General features: G+C 36.8%; 1 protein-coding gene across 6 annotated transcripts in view; it reads left to right on the top strand.

Annotated features, from left to right (window-relative positions):
- Tle4 (TLE family member 4, transcriptional corepressor) overlaps nucleotides 1-16,966 on the top strand; it is a 137,741-nt gene that overhangs the window by 64,680 nt on the left and 56,095 nt on the right. For 4 of the 6 annotated variants that reach the window (NM_019141.3, XM_087635604.1, XM_087635769.1 and 1 more), the window contains 2 exons: nucleotides 9,292-9,496; nucleotides 10,771-10,787. In NM_019141.3, the coding sequence (NP_062014.2) occupies nucleotides 9,292-9,496; nucleotides 10,771-10,787 (222 nt within the window). The remainder of the gene's footprint in view (nucleotides 1-9,291; nucleotides 9,497-10,770; nucleotides 10,788-16,966) is intronic. The other 2 variants (NM_001414041.1, XM_087635695.1) reach the window with 1 other exon arrangement.

The raw sequence follows: 16,966 nt of genomic DNA, 5'->3' as shown, positions 1-16,966 counted from the left end.
CCTTTTAGGCTACTTTTTAAAAGCAAGGTTTCTTTTTCAGCCAAAATTCTGGTTTTTTTAAACAGGTATCAGGATCACGAGCATCTGTTGGTTATATGTTACAAACTCCTGTTCCCCGTTTCTAGCTTTTCTTCTCATTTTCTGTAAGGTGACAATAATAATAAGTACTATGACTCCCTTTTGTCATACTTGTAGCGTCTTGTGGCCTATTTAAGAACTTCCATTCTAAGATTTAAAGTACTCAGATGTACTGTAGAGATGGGCCAATGGTTAGGAGGACTTGTTGCTCTGTTAGAGGACCTAAATTTGGTTCTCAGTGCCTGCATCATGGCTCACAAGTTTCTGTAACTCTAGTCCAGGGGATCCTTTATCCTCTTTGGGTCTCTATCTACTCATGGTATATGTATATGCATGCAGCCAACACACACCAAATAAAAATAAATCTTTAAAGTACTCAGACATAGATAAACTTTTATATCAAAAGTATAAGCAGGTAAGAGAACTTACTAGATGCCAATAGCTTGTTAGGGGTAGCAGATTGTTCTTAGGGAAAACATGGATATTGGATTCTTATATCTTATCTGCAATAGTCAATTCTAGAGGAGAGAATCTTAAAATTTCAAAAAATTATATTTTGTTTAATTTCTTAACTGAGTCAACGAAAGCTCAAACTATGAGAAAATTGTTAATAGTTGTTTTTTACTCAGTTAAAACAAACACAACTGTTTCTTCAAAGGACACCTTAGAATGAGATGACAAGTCAGCAAGCGGGAAAAGCATTCATAGCACATAACAGCAAATATGATCCTGATCATACTAGTTACAAAGCCCTTAGTAGCCAAGGATGGTAGCACATACCTTTAACCCTAACATTTGGGAGACAGAGGCAGGTTGATCTCTTGAGTCTAAGGCAGCCTGGTCTACATAGTGAGTTCTAGAAAATCCAGAGCAATACATATGTACCAGAGAGACCCGTATCTCAAAACAAACCAAAATCAAACAAAAGTAAAAGAACACCAGCATTAAAAGTGCTTACTCTTTCAGATATGAGTACTTTACAGTTTTGTTTTCTTTTTTATATGTATAAATATATGTAATATATGCACAACACAGAAAGGTGAAACAAATATAAACTGTCAAATTGTTGAAAAGCAACCTACCTAGAGATAGCATCTAGAGTTCCTTCTACCTCTCAAATTCTCAGATAAATTCAGGGAACATGAAATATTTAAGTTTTTTTTAAATGTTTAGCTACAGAAAGCTTTCTCATCATAGTCCTTATGTGATGACTTCAGTAACTAAAACGCAAAATAGAAAAGTCAGTTTCAGGTGTTAGATTTTTCTTTTTTGAATACCTTCATTATTAATTTGCTTAGAATTAGATTCCCCAGTAAAGCCTAAAACAATTAGGGTACAAAAAAAAGTGCAGCACAGTTTCCAGAGGAAAGGTTAATAAAATCCCCCCAACCCCCTAAGTGTTTGGGGAAAGGACACAGGCACCATGTTGGGTCAGAATAGCAGGTCAAGGAGATTGGTGAGGAATATTAAAATTTCAAGCTGAAACAGAGAGACACTAAAAGGGAAGGTCTCCTGGCCACAGGTGGAATTAAGAAATCTCACAGAAATAAGCTGTTCCTTATACCCTAATGGTGACCCTCTTCCATTCTGATGTACACATAAGGATGTCCGACCGGAATGTCTTTACCGGACTGTCTTTACTACCGATAGCTAGAATGAAATGCTGTCCTAGAACCCCATTGTTCATTGTAGTAAGCTTTGGTGAACTACTTCATTGTAGTAAGTTTTGGAGAACCAAAAGAAGTCTTTCCTCCTTTTCAAGTATTAAACATCTCAAAAGTGAAATGTTCACCATTAATACTTAATATGTATCGTCAGTGGACAAAAGTGACTTCTGGTGTGTTGGAACAGTGCAGTTAACATACATATTCCTTTGGCCAATGTGAGAGCTTATCATCGTGTATTGTCTATAGAATGTCTTTTAGCATTTTCGTTACACTTTTTTGTTTGTTGTGTTTTTCTCCAATTCAGGGTTCATACATAACCACTGCTTTTTCCATCCCTCTATTCTTGTCTTTGAAATAGACCCCAAACCACTTTGCTGTATATTTTGTTTACATTTCAAAGATTCTAGACTTGTCTTGTGGAGTCTTCCATATTCCAGTTTTGTTTGTTTGTAATTTTTTCAAGGATTAAATCAGGTTAAAGTTTTTATTTTGTTTTTAAGTAGAAATACTACCAAAGTGATGTTATATATTTCTAAGTATCACATCATGGAGAAGTAATCTATGGAGTGATTCTTGACACTGAATGACCTGTTTAACAACTTTGTACCCCATAATTTTATTATGTGTTTTAAATTGATTCAGGATGAGAAAGTAATTTTCGTTTTAAGTTAATATTTCATGAAAAAGAACTTCCCTCCTGTGGTGGCCTTATCATAGCAATAGAAAATAATTGATACACCGTGTGTGTTGTGTGTGTGTGGGGGGGGAGATACCCTTTTTCAGGAACAATAACAGGTATAATATTCACAGCTATTTTGAGAGGTAGATGTTATGACTCTCCCACTTTTACATAAGAAACAAGCTTGGAAATATCAGGTGACTGTTTCTTGTTGTAATGCTTCTTGAATAACCTTTCTCAGACTCAGCCCGGTCTCATAATTAGGACATGGGTTAACAATGTAGTCTGTATTTAACAGTTTTTTTTTTTTTTACCATTCACTTACATTACCTCTGTCCAGTTCATAGCTTGGTGCTTTCTTCCGGCTCCTTAAGTGTGTTTCAGTCTGCCTTTCCTTCCTGGTATAATTTCTTCTAGCTAGATCAGATCATTTCATCAGATCAGATCAGTTTGTGCTCTGAGTGGTTGGTAGGATGCCCATGTGCTTTGTAGCCATTGTCCTCTGAGTACACCCAGGAGCCTTTCTTTTGTGTCATTGACACAAAGTGTCTGTACTTCCACTTGTTTTCTCAGGTTGTGAGAATTAAACAAACAATAAACACTATGTTGTAATCCTTTATAGCTGTCTTTTAAGATGCTGTGAAGCAGTGTCCTTATTGCCAGTGAGTTGGTTGTTTTTCTGATACAATTTGTCTGGATAGGTTCCTTGCTCTCTAGCAAACCTCCCCCCACCCACCCTTTATTCTCTTTCCCTTGCTTTTGAAAAACCAAGATAAAAGGGAGCTAGGGGGTGGGACCAATATGTAGGCACTATATATTGTTGTTTCTAATGAAGATGCATGGTGTTTGAGAACTTTGCTGTTGAGAATTTAGTAGACACGAAGGGTGGAGTAATGGGCAAGGAAACCTTGCCTGGCTTACAGTTGGTGACGGGCAGAATGCCTGGACGGTGTGTAGGAGCTGTTCTACTTCTGTCAGCTTCTGCTTTTTTGTTTTTTGTTTTTTGTTTTGTTGTTTTGGTTTTTTTTTTTTTTTTTGACTAGTCTGGTGCTGGTGATCAACTAGTTGGAAACCTTTGATTTAAGAAAAAATTCCTTTTTCCTAATAAACAACACATCAAAAGATATTTCTTGTAAAATTGATTTCCGCTCTCCTTTCCGAACTTCAGATTATAAGAAAATAATTGTTTGTTAAGGAATAGCCAGCAAAATGGCAATTAACAGAATTGATTGCACACAGCAAGGCTGAGTGCCACCTTGCTGCTAGGTATTTTCAGTCATAATTACTGGTTGTTTTTCAAAATGAAATTATCTGGATGGAGTATTTACTTGTTTAAAATTTGCTGTATTTTAATGTTTATTTTCTTGAATAGCCAGTTAGCAGAGAAACACATAATTTATTCTTTATTGTTGAGGCATTTATTCTTCTATATTCCACCCCCCCAATCTTTAATCATAATCTACCCACTTATCCCTTTTATCCCCCTCTGCTTCCCATTAAATCCCATCCCTAACTCTGGTTTGTCTTGTTTTTAGTATATTTTAGTGAAATAAGGCATACATATAAAGGTATGACCTAACAAAAAAAATTAGTGAAAAGAACTTTTCCAAGTGTTTTTTTTTTTTTTTTGTCTCATGGTTTTTGTTATGGTGGAAAATACATTTATTGTTAAATTGGTTTTACAGTTTATGCTTTTTTCTGTGATTGTTTTTCCTTGATGTGGAGTTATTTCTTTTAAAGTTTACTATTATTATTACTATTATTAATTATTATTATTATTCAGCTTGATTTTTATTTTCCAGGGCAGTAATTTATCTTGAATTACTGTGTCCTCATTGTCCTTCCTTTAATCTTTGAAAGGAGAGGATAGAGTAGGAAACCTTTAATGCTTTGCAGTAAGCACAGGTAGGCAGAGGTGAAAGGGCTGTGGACTCATGGTTTGGCAAGACTGTCATGGGTGGCTGCAGAAAGCCTACTCCTTTCCCACACATTCTGCTTTGTTGAGAAGAAGCCATAATACAGATTCTTTTTAACATTTAACACTTGAATTTCATTTGATAATTAATCTGTTAAAAACTTTTTTTAAATGATGGAAAGTATTGGAGTTAAGTTGTTGGCTTAATGGGTGTTATTTAAAGAAGATGGTGTCTAATGCTGACTGTAATTCCAGGTCAGTTCTTAGGGTGAGAACTTAGAAACAAACTTAGAAAAATGGCCACTAAAAGTAGAAAGGAGCCTGTTATGTTGCCGTGAAAATATGTCGTTTTATATTTTGAAAACACTTAATGAAAGGTATTCCATTGTAGAGAATACCATGATGAATTTATTTTTATTGCTTAGACATTTTGTAGGGATGAGTGACTTGTGCCATGAGGCTATGGTAGCCCTTTTCCCTTTGTTTTGTTCTATAAACCTATTCAAGCCAGGGTCCATTTAACAGTAGAACTATAATCGATTGTTACTGTTCCTAAAATTTTTAAGGGCTTAAAAAAAAAAAAGAAAAAAACAAGTGAAAAAGTAACACATTTTTAAATGTCTTCCATAGTCTGTCATGGTCTGATTCTGGACTGGAAAATGTACATTGGTGTGGGGTAAGCAGGTTCTGAGTATGACTGGCAGCTTGGTGACAATGATGTGCTGGTGTAAATTTTTCTAGTTGGGTAATTTTTGTAAAACATTATATATGATATAAATGTTAGTGGAAGCTAGGCAAAGAGTAGATGGGAATTCCGTGTATTCACTAGAAACAATAAAAGCTTTGAATATAGTCATATGACTATCTTGAGTTTATAGGTTTAAGGAGAGTTTGGTGGTAGTTCTCTTTAAGAAATTTGAAATTTATACTAAAAATTAAAAGTGTAACAATAAAAATAAGCCCATAATTTTTATGTGAAGAGGTACCAATCTCCTTTGTTTCATCATGATACTATGCATCTTCTTTATTTTAGATTGTAGTTGTTTAAATTGTCATAAATGAAAAATATAGAAGAGTCAGCTAGCTTTCTTCTGATTGTATTTTAATGTTGAACTTTGTGTCATTGGAAGAAAATAAAGCCCAAATTCATGTGCTTAAAGGATGGTGCTGACCTTAGTTGATAATTTATTTGATATATGCTAAGAATAAGAAATATCTAGTAATTTGAGATTTTTAAAAGAAATAGCTTTATACATCAACTTATAGCAAATGTTTTCTATCTAGCTATCCCTATACAAATCTCTTTATTTTCTTGAGTTATCAAGTGTTATTTATATGATTTGGCCTCAAGTGCCATCAGAATTCAGAGGCAGTGCTAGAGCATGTAAAATCAGTGATTGAGTGTAATCAGGGTAAGGCATTCCTTTCACAAGGTTGGAATAGAAGGATGAGGACAATTTAAACATACAGAGACAGATTTAGTGAGTACATGTGCATGTTGGTGATGACTAGTAATACTAATAAGATATGGAGGTTTGGAGCAGTAATTCAGTTGCCTAGTATTTCAGGCAAAGTTCCCTGGCTATTGTATAGTAGTGGAAAGTAAAACTGATAATAGCTTCATGGAAGATCTTGAGTGCTAAGAAATCTGAACTGTTTTTATTTGGGGAGTGGCTATTGTTTTGAAAACCATGGAATATTTTTCAGAGGTATTTTATTAGAGTAGTATCAAGGCCGGAAACCCCTTTTGGTTCTCTACTGTACTGGGGTGAGTCTTGTTCTTTGAAGGTACACATAAAAGAGGAAGGAGATATAAGGCCCCTGTGTGAATGAACTATTCTGAGGGAGAGTAAACCAAACGGGACCCCAGCTTACTGTGGTTCTCATGTACAGAAAGACATACTGGGCTGTATTTTCTGTCCTTGAAAATGTCCTGGTTGAATGGAAAAAATAAGGCAGTTAAAGCACTTTTTGGTTTTGTTTTTTAATCTTTACTATCTGCAGAGAGAATAACAATATATTGGAATCACTGAATGTATAATTTAGGATGATTCTTCAGCATAGTATCAGGCAGTGTGCAAATGTGTCTGAAGGTTTGATGTCATATAGAGACTCCTGCAGTCAAAGAAGAAATGCATTGGCAGGTGGTTGTAGTTCCTTGACAATTGAACTTAGAGTTAGAAGCGGCTGTAGGTCCAAACTATACACAGCAATATTAATGGAACTTGAAGGAAAACGAAAACTGGAACAATTTTGTCAATAAATTGAACTAGATTTTAAAGTACTTTTAATATGTATTTACTTAAAATTTCTGTATTCATTATGTATTTAATTTTCTACATATTTAGAAAATATAATTTTGCATGCATATTTTTGGTCACAATTAAATAGATTAAAGGATTGTAGAAATGATATGGACCACTCCAATGAGGAACCTTCTAATTTTTTTCTATATGCTTTCCTTCTTTCTATGCTTATATGATTTTTTTAATACTTTCCTTCCAGCCTCTCCCAGTTACCTTCCCCCAAGAACCTCTACTTTCAAGTTAATAGCCTATTATTATTGTGACATCTACATATATATGTATGTATCTGCACAGATATGTATGTGTTGTGTATGGGTGCACAATATCTATATCTATCTATAGAGAGATGTATATCAGCTAGATGCATTTATATGCATGTGCATATTTATATTATACATTTATACATTAAACATATATAATGTGCCTTATATATAATATATATGAGACATATACATATCTATCTCTGTATTGCCGAGTCCATTTTTGTTGTTTATGTGTATGTTTTTAAGGTTGACAACTCTATTGAGTAGCCAATAAGGGTTGCTGCTCCCAAGGTTCATGCCCCCAAGGAAGAGACATTTAATTTCTAAAACCGGCAGCTAGAAAAGGCTTTATGTGCATGGAGTGTGAGGTTAGGTTGATGGAGTGTCTGATCTGCTCCCCATTTTCCATTCCCTATATACTTGCTCTTGATGTTCAGTTTTACCTGCTGTGTGCTAAGTGTGTGAGCCAGAAGGTCGGCAGAGAGGAGGACTGGTTAGTGATATACTCTAGTCACATGCAGAAGGCACACGAGAGAAGGAGGACTGGTTAGTGATATACTCTAGTTACACACGGAAGGCACACGAGAGAAGGACTGGTTAGTGATATACTCTAGTCACACACGGAAGGCACACGAGAGAGGAGGACTGGTTAGTGATATACTCTAGTCACACACGGAAGGCACACGAGAGAGAAGGACTGGTTAGTGATATACTCTAGTCACATGCAGAAGGCACACGAGAGAGAAGGACTGGTTAGTGATATACTCTAGTCACACACGGAAGGCACACGAGAGAAGGACTGGTTAGTGATATACTCTAGTCACACACGGAAGGCACACGAGAGAGAAGGACTGGTTAGTGATATACTCTAGTCACACACGGAAGGCACACGAGAGAGAAGGACTGGTTAGTGATATACTCTAGTCACACACGGAAGGCACACGAGAGAAGGACTGGTTAGTGATATACTCTAGTCACACACAGAAGGCACACGAGAGAGGAGGACTGGTTAGTGATATACTCTAGTCACACACGGAAGGCACACAGGAGAGCCAGAAGGTAGACAGAGAGAAGGACTGGTTAGTGATATACTCTAGTCACATGCGGAAGGCACACAGGACAGGAGGAAGCAAGGAATTGGAAGAGAATAAAATTCACCTTTTCTTTGAAATACTGGAAAAGCTATTTAAAGTTTCTATTTAGAGAATAATTTCATTTTTTGAGAACTAGTGATCTTGCTAAGAAAAAGTTAATAGTTCTTTGTCTATTATAAATTTAACATAAAACAGGTTTATTAAAAAGCAGTAATTAATATTTAGTGACTATAAATGCTAGTCTTAGATTTATCCAGCAATTGTTCTGATAGAATTTTGTTAGCAGGATTTGAGTTGAAGAGATTCCTGTTGAAGGGTGCATTTAACTCAACATCTTCCCTTGTCTTCTCTTGCCTATTCAGCAGTGGCAGCAAACCTACCCATAGTAGCTGCTGTAGTCAGGCTTGATTCAGTCTGTGCTAAGGTCAAGCACTCCCATTCCAGCCTCTTAAGGGCTTTCTCTGTGTGTTGCCAGTGTGCTGGTAAAAATGACTTTAAACTCTTGTCAGCGTAGTTACTGGTGCATGCATCACGGTCCCACTCAGATAAACCTGTCACAACACAAAGTCAGCTGCTAGAGAAGAGTACAAGGGCAGGCCTCTAGCTTTTCATTCGAGCATCACTAAACGTGCACAGAGTGCCCAATTATTTCAGCATTATTGAGCAAGCCTACAGGAGAACCCAAGCCTTGCTACATTGGATTTTCTTTAGTAATTTGCTCAAGTGCCGCTGAGGACACTTAAAGGGCTTAAAAAACTGTGGCTGCAACCAGCTTCCTTTTCTGGGTTGTTAATTCAGGTTTTCTCTTTCAAATTAACTCTCCCTGCATGCTGTGCAGTGGTTCTGAGACAACTGTTTAACACTAATTTTCTCGATTTTCAGCTTTTCTTGTTCAACATCACTGCTTTAACAGTTATTCACATATACATTTTGATTAGAAAAACATGATAGCTGGACCTTTGCCTTTTGTTCTAGAATAAAATACAGAGGCTTTGTTAAAGAACATTCAGCTTTTAAAAGGCATTTAAGGTTTACTGTTTTTAAAATCCAGGTTATTTACCTTCCATATTAAAACAACAGCAACAAAATCCCTAGATTTTAGAAGAAAAGTAACACAACAGTATACATCTCTTCTTCTTCCCCTTCCCTTCTCCCAACTTTGAAATGATTAAGGACGAGGGTACCTCTGTCTTGTGTACAAGACTGTTTTCATTATCTATTTATACCTACTGTTTTCCTTGCAGACTTTACAAGGGACAAATTCAATATCTGTGTCTAATTTTTCACAGCAGCAACAACTCCAAGCTCAGCATTTATCACATGGACATGGTCTGCCTGTGCCTCTGACACCACACCCTTCGGGGCTTCAGCCCCCAGCCATTCCACCCATCGGCAGCAGTGCAGGACTGCTGGCCCTCTCCAGTGCACTAGGAGGTCAGTCTCACCTCCCAATTAAGGATGAGAAAAAGCACCATGACAATGATCACCAAAGAGGTGAGTGAGCATTTGGGGATCAGTGTGGCATTATCGATCTTCTAGGGATAGATTCCAGATGCTGTCATTTTCTATACTCTCTGAATTTTATTTTGCCAGTGTCTAAATAAAATGATTCCCACCAAAATGCAGATTAATTATTAGAAGGAGTCATTTGCCACATGGGATTCTAGTGTTGCTTAAAAGGCCCTAAAGAGCTGCTTGCAGATTTTGCCACCCTATGCCCTCCACTTCTACCCTGACTCTTCTGGTGATAGAAGCCAGGGACCTTACACATTTTGTTAAGGATTCTACTGTGGACTACATATCCGTTTTTCAGATCGTTGGTTGCCTTTGATCCCTTGCTTCCAAAGTTTAAATCAGTAGTGAAGTCTTGTTTGAAATTGCGTGTAGCCTTAAAAGTCAGTTTTGATCAGATTGTTGGAGAGGAAAACTTAATTTAATAAAGACTTCTTTATATTTGACCAAGTCAGTTATTATTAGTAAATTAGAAGGCTCTATAGAGCATAGTAAGAATTCCAGTTGTCTTATTAATTGAGATGATTCAATTCAAACTAATTAAATCTGTTGTTCTAAATACTTCTTTAACTTATTGCTATTCAGAAACATGAGATTAACTGATTGCTTTTAATAATAACTACTGAGGAAGTTCACTGTGTTCTCATGATTGGTCTCCTTTCTCTTCTAAATGAAGATGATGGTACCAGAGGCTTTTTAATGTTCCTGTGTGTTTGTGCAGTGCGTGCTGATAATTTTTAATAGGTAACCACAAGAATGAAAAAGAAATTCTACCATTCCTTTATGATAATTTATGCAGCACAAGGTTTGAAAGATATGGCTTGTAATAACAACATCTTATCTACTGCTCTTTCAGTATCATTACCAAAGTTTAGAGCATGGGCAAAATGTTCATATTATGTAGAGATAAATTTATCTCCTATGGTGCTAGGGATATTGTAATATTAGTTTTAGAGTTAATGCCATGGTACAGAGTTGACTCATGATTATAAAGTCATAAGTGGAAAAGTCAATAAGATATACATAAATGAGAATGACTAACTTTGGTTCATTTGAAATTGTGTCAAAGTTGGGCCAGTGCTTTGTGAATGTTGTTAGAATAATATTAATAATTAACTTTACAGTAAAGTTGACATCTGTTCAATTTATTATTTAGCAGGGTCAGGTTTGATAACTGATTTTATGTAAACTAACTAGCACTTTTCTTTTTTTTCTTGCCTCTCTGTCTGCTTGTCTTGTTGCTGTTCTGCCTACAGACAGAGACTCCATCAAGGTAGGACTCAAAAAAATTCAGACACAAGGCTAGTGTAAAGGGATTCTGAATAATGGGAATAAGTCTAAAAATGGATTCTTTGAGCTTTAGAGACCAGTATGGACGGCATTTACCAAATCGTGGCCAGCTTAGTCAAGTAGTCTTTGAACAGTGGTCATATTATTCTGAGGATCAATTTGTACAGCATGGCTGACTAATAAGTTGGATTGCTCATATTAGGCAAAAATTATAACTGCTTTAAGATACTGCAGTGAAGTAAATGTATTCATTTATAAGAAATATATACTTATCATACAACAATCAAAGCATTAAATATCTGTTTGGGCTGGATGTGTAGTGTAGGCTCAGGGTGAGAGCTTGTGCTTGGTATGTGTAAGGCCCTAGGTTCATGCTCAGCCTGAAGGGGAGGAGACAGAAACCTTCCTTAAGAATATTTCTTTTTCCCAGAGATGTTGCATTTTCTGTTTGTAATATTTGGGTTTGAAGTGTGGCAAGTAATTCTTTGAGATTTTAATCTGTTTCACCTTTTCAGTGTTTCATAGTATGCAAACAAATTACACAGGCTGTCTTGCAGGAAAAAAATAAACTATGAATGTGTTTCAATCACTTATGAGTCAGGTCAGGTTAAATATGCCATGTGCATGCATAATTGTGTAGTACATACCATTGTATTACCCATGAGAATTAACCTAGTTCTGGGTCACTAGCCCAAAGTGTGGATGCTGTTGTTTTAAGTTTTAAATAATTAAATGTTGTGGCTCATAGGTTAGTTTAGTGGCTCTCAACCTTTCTAGTGCTGCCAGCCTTTAATAACAGTTCCTCATGTTGTGGTGACCCCCAAACATAAAATTATTTTTTGCTGCTACTCCATAACGCTACTGTTATGAATCATAATATAACCATCTGTGGTTTTGGGTGGTCTTAGGGGATCCCTGTGAAGGGTTATTTGACTGCCAGGGATTGAGAGCCACTGGGTTATTTAGATCTTTTGCAGTTTTTTGTGAACTATATACAAAACTAAAGTTTTTTCACAGACACAGTTCTTTGCTTTGACTATGAATATCACTTTATTCTTTGACCTTTTGAAAATTAAAATTATTTTCATAGCCGTAAAATAACAGACATTCAATATTGAGTATATCCATTTTACCCTTCAAGAATGTTTGAATTCAAAAGGGAACTTGCAGTCCTAAACAACTGCCAACAATTAGAACTACACACATTAAATATTAATTATGTATTTGCAATTCTACATTTTGTTGTATACTATTCACATCAGTACCTACATTAAAAAATTTCTTAGAGTGTAATTACACGTCCTCCACATGTACACTAGAAGTAATAAGTAAATAAGGTAGTCAGGCCTGGCTGATAGGAACGCTAGGGAAGCCTGTCTGAGGTGTAATGTAAACACTCCCTGCTGGCTTATGGTGAACACATATCTTGAGGAAGGCTAGTGGACTAAACAGAAGACTCCTCTCCAGCCCCACTCACAGATGATTGTGAAAATATTTATACACCACTGTATACTTTATGCTATTTACAGTTCATATGACCCCACACAAGAAAGAGTAAGATATCTATTTTTAATCATCTATAATCAGAGTGAGCCTGGACATGTCAGAATAGCCAGAAGAAAGTACTAAGGAAATAAAGTTAATGTTTTGCTCTGATTTATTATGGATGACAGATACAAGTCCATGGTTGAAGTGTGCTGTGTGTGGTCTGGGATTATCCAGTAGGTTTTCAAGATGGAATAGTTGGCTCATTTTTCCTACATGTTTCTGTGATGCTCCTCATCACATGTGGCTGCTCAGTTCCATTGAGCATCCTTATCCCTTTTAAAGCAGTTCCTGGTTAAGAGGGCAGTTTATGGTTGTTGGCTGATGTGTGACTGGGGGTGGTTTGTAGCAACAGTTATTCAGTTGTCTGCTAGTTGGGCTAATATGAAATAATTCATACACAATAATTCTTCTTAACATTTAACAGGTAATGAATGTGACATACATTTCCTTCTGGCTCTAAATTTTTCCCTTTCCTCTTCTAATCTGCAAACAGGCAGCTCTTGTACTCTAAATAATAAGTAATTTTTGGCCATCTGTCAAAAGGAAATTTCAATACAAATTTAAATTAATGGTGCCTGAAAATTTTATAGCTCCTCTAAAAGCCTGTAATGTGCAGAAAAATCGGAATCTGCTGGTAGTAATTAGTGTTGCATGTAATAAGGTTGTGGGCAGTGTTATACAGCTTCATTGTAACATTTGATATGGTAGCAAAGTTTTGATTTATACAAAGTTATGGGTGGGTTTAATTGTGAGAAACACTCTTAAAAAATGTTTTCTTGATGCTACCGATTATTAAACAGGGCAGATTTGAGAACAGGTTATAAAACAGACACTTAGGCTCACTGTAAAGATCCAAGTAATTAAGGTGTTTTTCCTTGAGAAACCAAGTAAAGCAGAGCAATCATTTACTGAATTGTTAGGCCTTTCCCTCCTTTTTCTTTCCCCTCTCTGAAGTTTCTGTCCCACTAAATCACATGCTGTTGGCTTTATTGATCTAGTCTTCTGCAGCTCCAGTAGCTGAGTTCATTCTAAAGCCTGTTATTTGCAGACTTCCATCTGAAGTTTTTTGACATTGATAGAGAATGTAAATACGGATCTAAAGGAGAAAGCACTGTAGGGAGTCCTAGAGTCAATTTACTTGGTGATGAGAAACTAAAACATTGTGTACAGTAGTAGTGTTGAAATAAGGGGCCATCACACCTGCCACCTTCCTTATTTGTCTTGGCTGTGTGCTGACTGTGACCAGTAGTAAGCCCAACATGTGAGGCTGGAAAATGGCAAGAAACCAGTTGCTTGAGGTATTTGTTCATTTGTTCAAATGCTCCAAGCCATTCAGGTCTTACATCACTCTCGAGTTTTCAACTGACTGAAATGGGGTTTATAACTTAGAACAGCCACCACCAAACTGCCTCAACTTCATGAAAACCTAAGGCTGAGAAATTACTCTCATTACTGTCTCTACATCCACTGTGGACATACTCGGGGCCTCAAAGGTAAGGTCAACTGAAACAAATTGGTGAACCCACCACTAGGGAATGTTGACCAACTCCATGATTTCTTCAAGAACATAGCGAACATATTTTTATTAAAATTCTTTTATTTGTAAGTATAGTCCTCTTGTGATTTCTCTTGAATATGGCACTTTTCTGTATCAGAACTGAAGCATTTGCCATTTTTTAATCTGTAAAATATAACAGAAGTACACATTTTTTCCTATAAGTGGTGAAGATTTTATTTTTGTGACTTTGTCAAAATATCTTGCCTAAAATACTTCATGCCTTCATAGAATATGGTCATTCTCGGTGAGTTGTACATCGTCCAATTATCTCTAACCTCCACATCCGTTTCACATGCCGAATGCAGTATTTGCTTGTATCTTACAAATTCTATCAATATTGAGCTTATATTTTACACTGTAATAAGTACAGATGTTGCACTTAATTTTAAAGATTTACATACTATTTTTCACACTAAAATGCTTTTGTGTGTGTGTATATATATTATGTTTTTATCCTATGAGAATTCTTTGGTTTTGCTTAAATGATTTTATGGTAATCTCTTCACGTTGTGTGTAAGGCAATGCCTGTTTATTCTGCTTCATCTGTGTGTTAGTTGCTTATTCTGCACAGATGACTACAACATCATATGTTTCTGTTTACTTTCTCAGTTAGTCAGTGTTGGCAGTAAAGGTTTATCACTGGAAAATTAGAAGAAGGGTTTTTATGTTCATACTGAAATGTATGGTTCAGGCCAGGAGAGTATTCTTGGCTCCTTAGCAGGGTGTTACAGGTGAGAGTGGCTTTTGAGCCTGAATTAGCAGGGTGATTACTTCTATATGCCACTTCACTTTGCACGTTAAGATTTAATGGCCAAAGTTCTGTTCCAGGATCTGTAGCCTGCATATGCTTCTAAGCACACCTATTTTTCCTGTCTCAAAGGACTGCCTGCTTAAAAGGCATGTGTTTTGAACATGTTTACCTCTCTGAAATGTCCTATGTGAGAGAAAGCACTGAAGAAGAACCTGAAGGAAGTGGCCAGGAAAGGGGTAGCTATATATGCCTTGGGCAGTTTTGTTCTTCATATCACTATATGGATATTAGGCTTTCTGGAAGGCATGGTAGGGCAGTTTGCATTACTGTAGATTTTAGAAAGACACATTGTTTTCTTTTCTTTTGTGTATGGTTTTTGCTTTGTTTTCCTCTCTTTGCTTTGGCTGTCCTAGAATTTGCTCTGTCAACCAGGTTGCCTCTGCCTCCCTAGTGCTGGGATTAAAGGCATGAACAATCACCGCCAGCTCTTTACACACACACACACACACACACACACACACACACACACACACACACCGAGCTGGGGACTGAACCAATCACCGCCAGCTTTTTACACACACACACACACACACACACACACACACACACACACACACACACACACACACCCCGAGCTGGGGACTGAACCCAGGGCCTTGCGCTTCCTAGGCAAGCACTCTACTACCACTGAGCTAAATCCCCAACCCCTTTGTTTTTCTTAAAGGCATAAAAGAATAGAAAGTGAAATTTGAAAGGGAGGAATAGAAGGCACTACTAAAATACTATAAAGAGTAACTAAAGAGCTAAAGAAGACTGACTGTGGTAGACATGCCATAAGACCTGTTCTCCTTCAGTAGACAGTAATCTGAAGGAAAGCTATCCAAACAGACAATACCATATGGTTGCCCTTAGCCACACCCACTCTGTCCCCAGTTAACTTCTTTGGTGTATTTGAAGACAGACACCTCCTTCTTGCACATTGAGTTCCTACTTGCAAAAGCAGGTGCCATGTTCACCCTATTGCATACCCTAGGAAAGAGTTAGTGTTGTGAAGGCCCTGCCCAAGGTCATATTGCCAGTGCCATCTCAAAGAAAAGCTCTTTGTGAATTAGTCTTATATTCTGTGTTAAAAATTAGAAACATACTAGAATGTACAGAGAAAGCCTGTCTACATAACCTCTATATAAAAACAGTAGGTTAGCCATGTTTCTATGAACTTTTCTTCTTTCACTGAAGTATCTCCAAGCAGATTGTAGATAACATGAATTTGGCTCTTGGTGAGAAGGTGCACATCCAAATAATAATGTTTTTAAAGTTTTGCTTTATTCTTACGTGTATTTATGTATTGAAGACTTGTAGGCCTGAAGAGGCATCAGATCATCTTGAGCGAGAGTTACATTTGGTTGTGAACCATCTGATAGGGCTGCAGGGAATAGAGCTCTCTGATCTGTGCTCTTAACTGAGCCCACTCCACTCCATTGGACATTTTTAATATAACCATACCGTCTTTCATTGCTTAAAAAATAATTAACAAATTTGTTTATTATTAGATATGCAATATTGTTCATCAATAAATAGAGTTCTATTTGTGTTTTTGTGACTGCACAATACATAGTCATTAATTGAACTTGTAAGTATTCACAAAATTCATTTTCTTGAAATAAGAATTTATTATTCTTTTTGTGATAACTCTTAAGCCTTTCTTCATCTAAAAGGATTTCCCTTCTAATTTTTTTCTAATGACACGGTATAATTTTTTTTATTGCTGATTTTCATGTGAATGTGTATGTGACTGAATTTATGTGTGTGTCCTACATTCGTACATCTGGTTCCCACAACAGCCAGAAGAAGGCATTAGGGTCCTCTGGAATTGGACCACATGTGATATAGGTGCTGGGAACTAAACTCAGACCCTCTGCAAGAGCAGTGATCTTAACAGTTGAGCTATCTCTCCATTCCCATAAGGATAGCCCAGGCTGGTCTTGAATTCATGATTGCCCCTGCTCTTCAACATGTTCTACCAGTGTTCACCACCACACCTAGCTACATTTATGTTGTATTTGCATGCACATATGTGTTCCATGACACCAGAGGTCAGTTTTCAGATGATTGTTTTTCTGTCCTACTATGTGGGTCCCAGGACTTGAACTCAGGAGGTCATTAAGCTTGGTGATAGGTAACTTTACCAGCTGATCAATTCTGCTGGACCTGGTTTACTTAAAATGCCCTTCTCAAACCAAACTTTGATTTTTTTCCCCCCTCTTCTCTCTCATTGCCTCACAGATTAGATTCTCTCAATACCTTA

The sequence above is a fragment of the Rattus norvegicus genome, chromosome 1 (genome assembly GCF_021556685.1).
Source record: "Rattus norvegicus strain SHRSP/BbbUtx chromosome 1, alternate assembly SHRSP_T2T, whole genome shotgun sequence".
Lineage (NCBI taxonomy): Eukaryota > Metazoa > Chordata > Mammalia > Rodentia > Muridae > Rattus > Rattus norvegicus.
The sequence above is the reverse complement of the archived record's forward strand: the minus strand, read 5'-3'. Positions and strand labels throughout refer to the sequence as shown.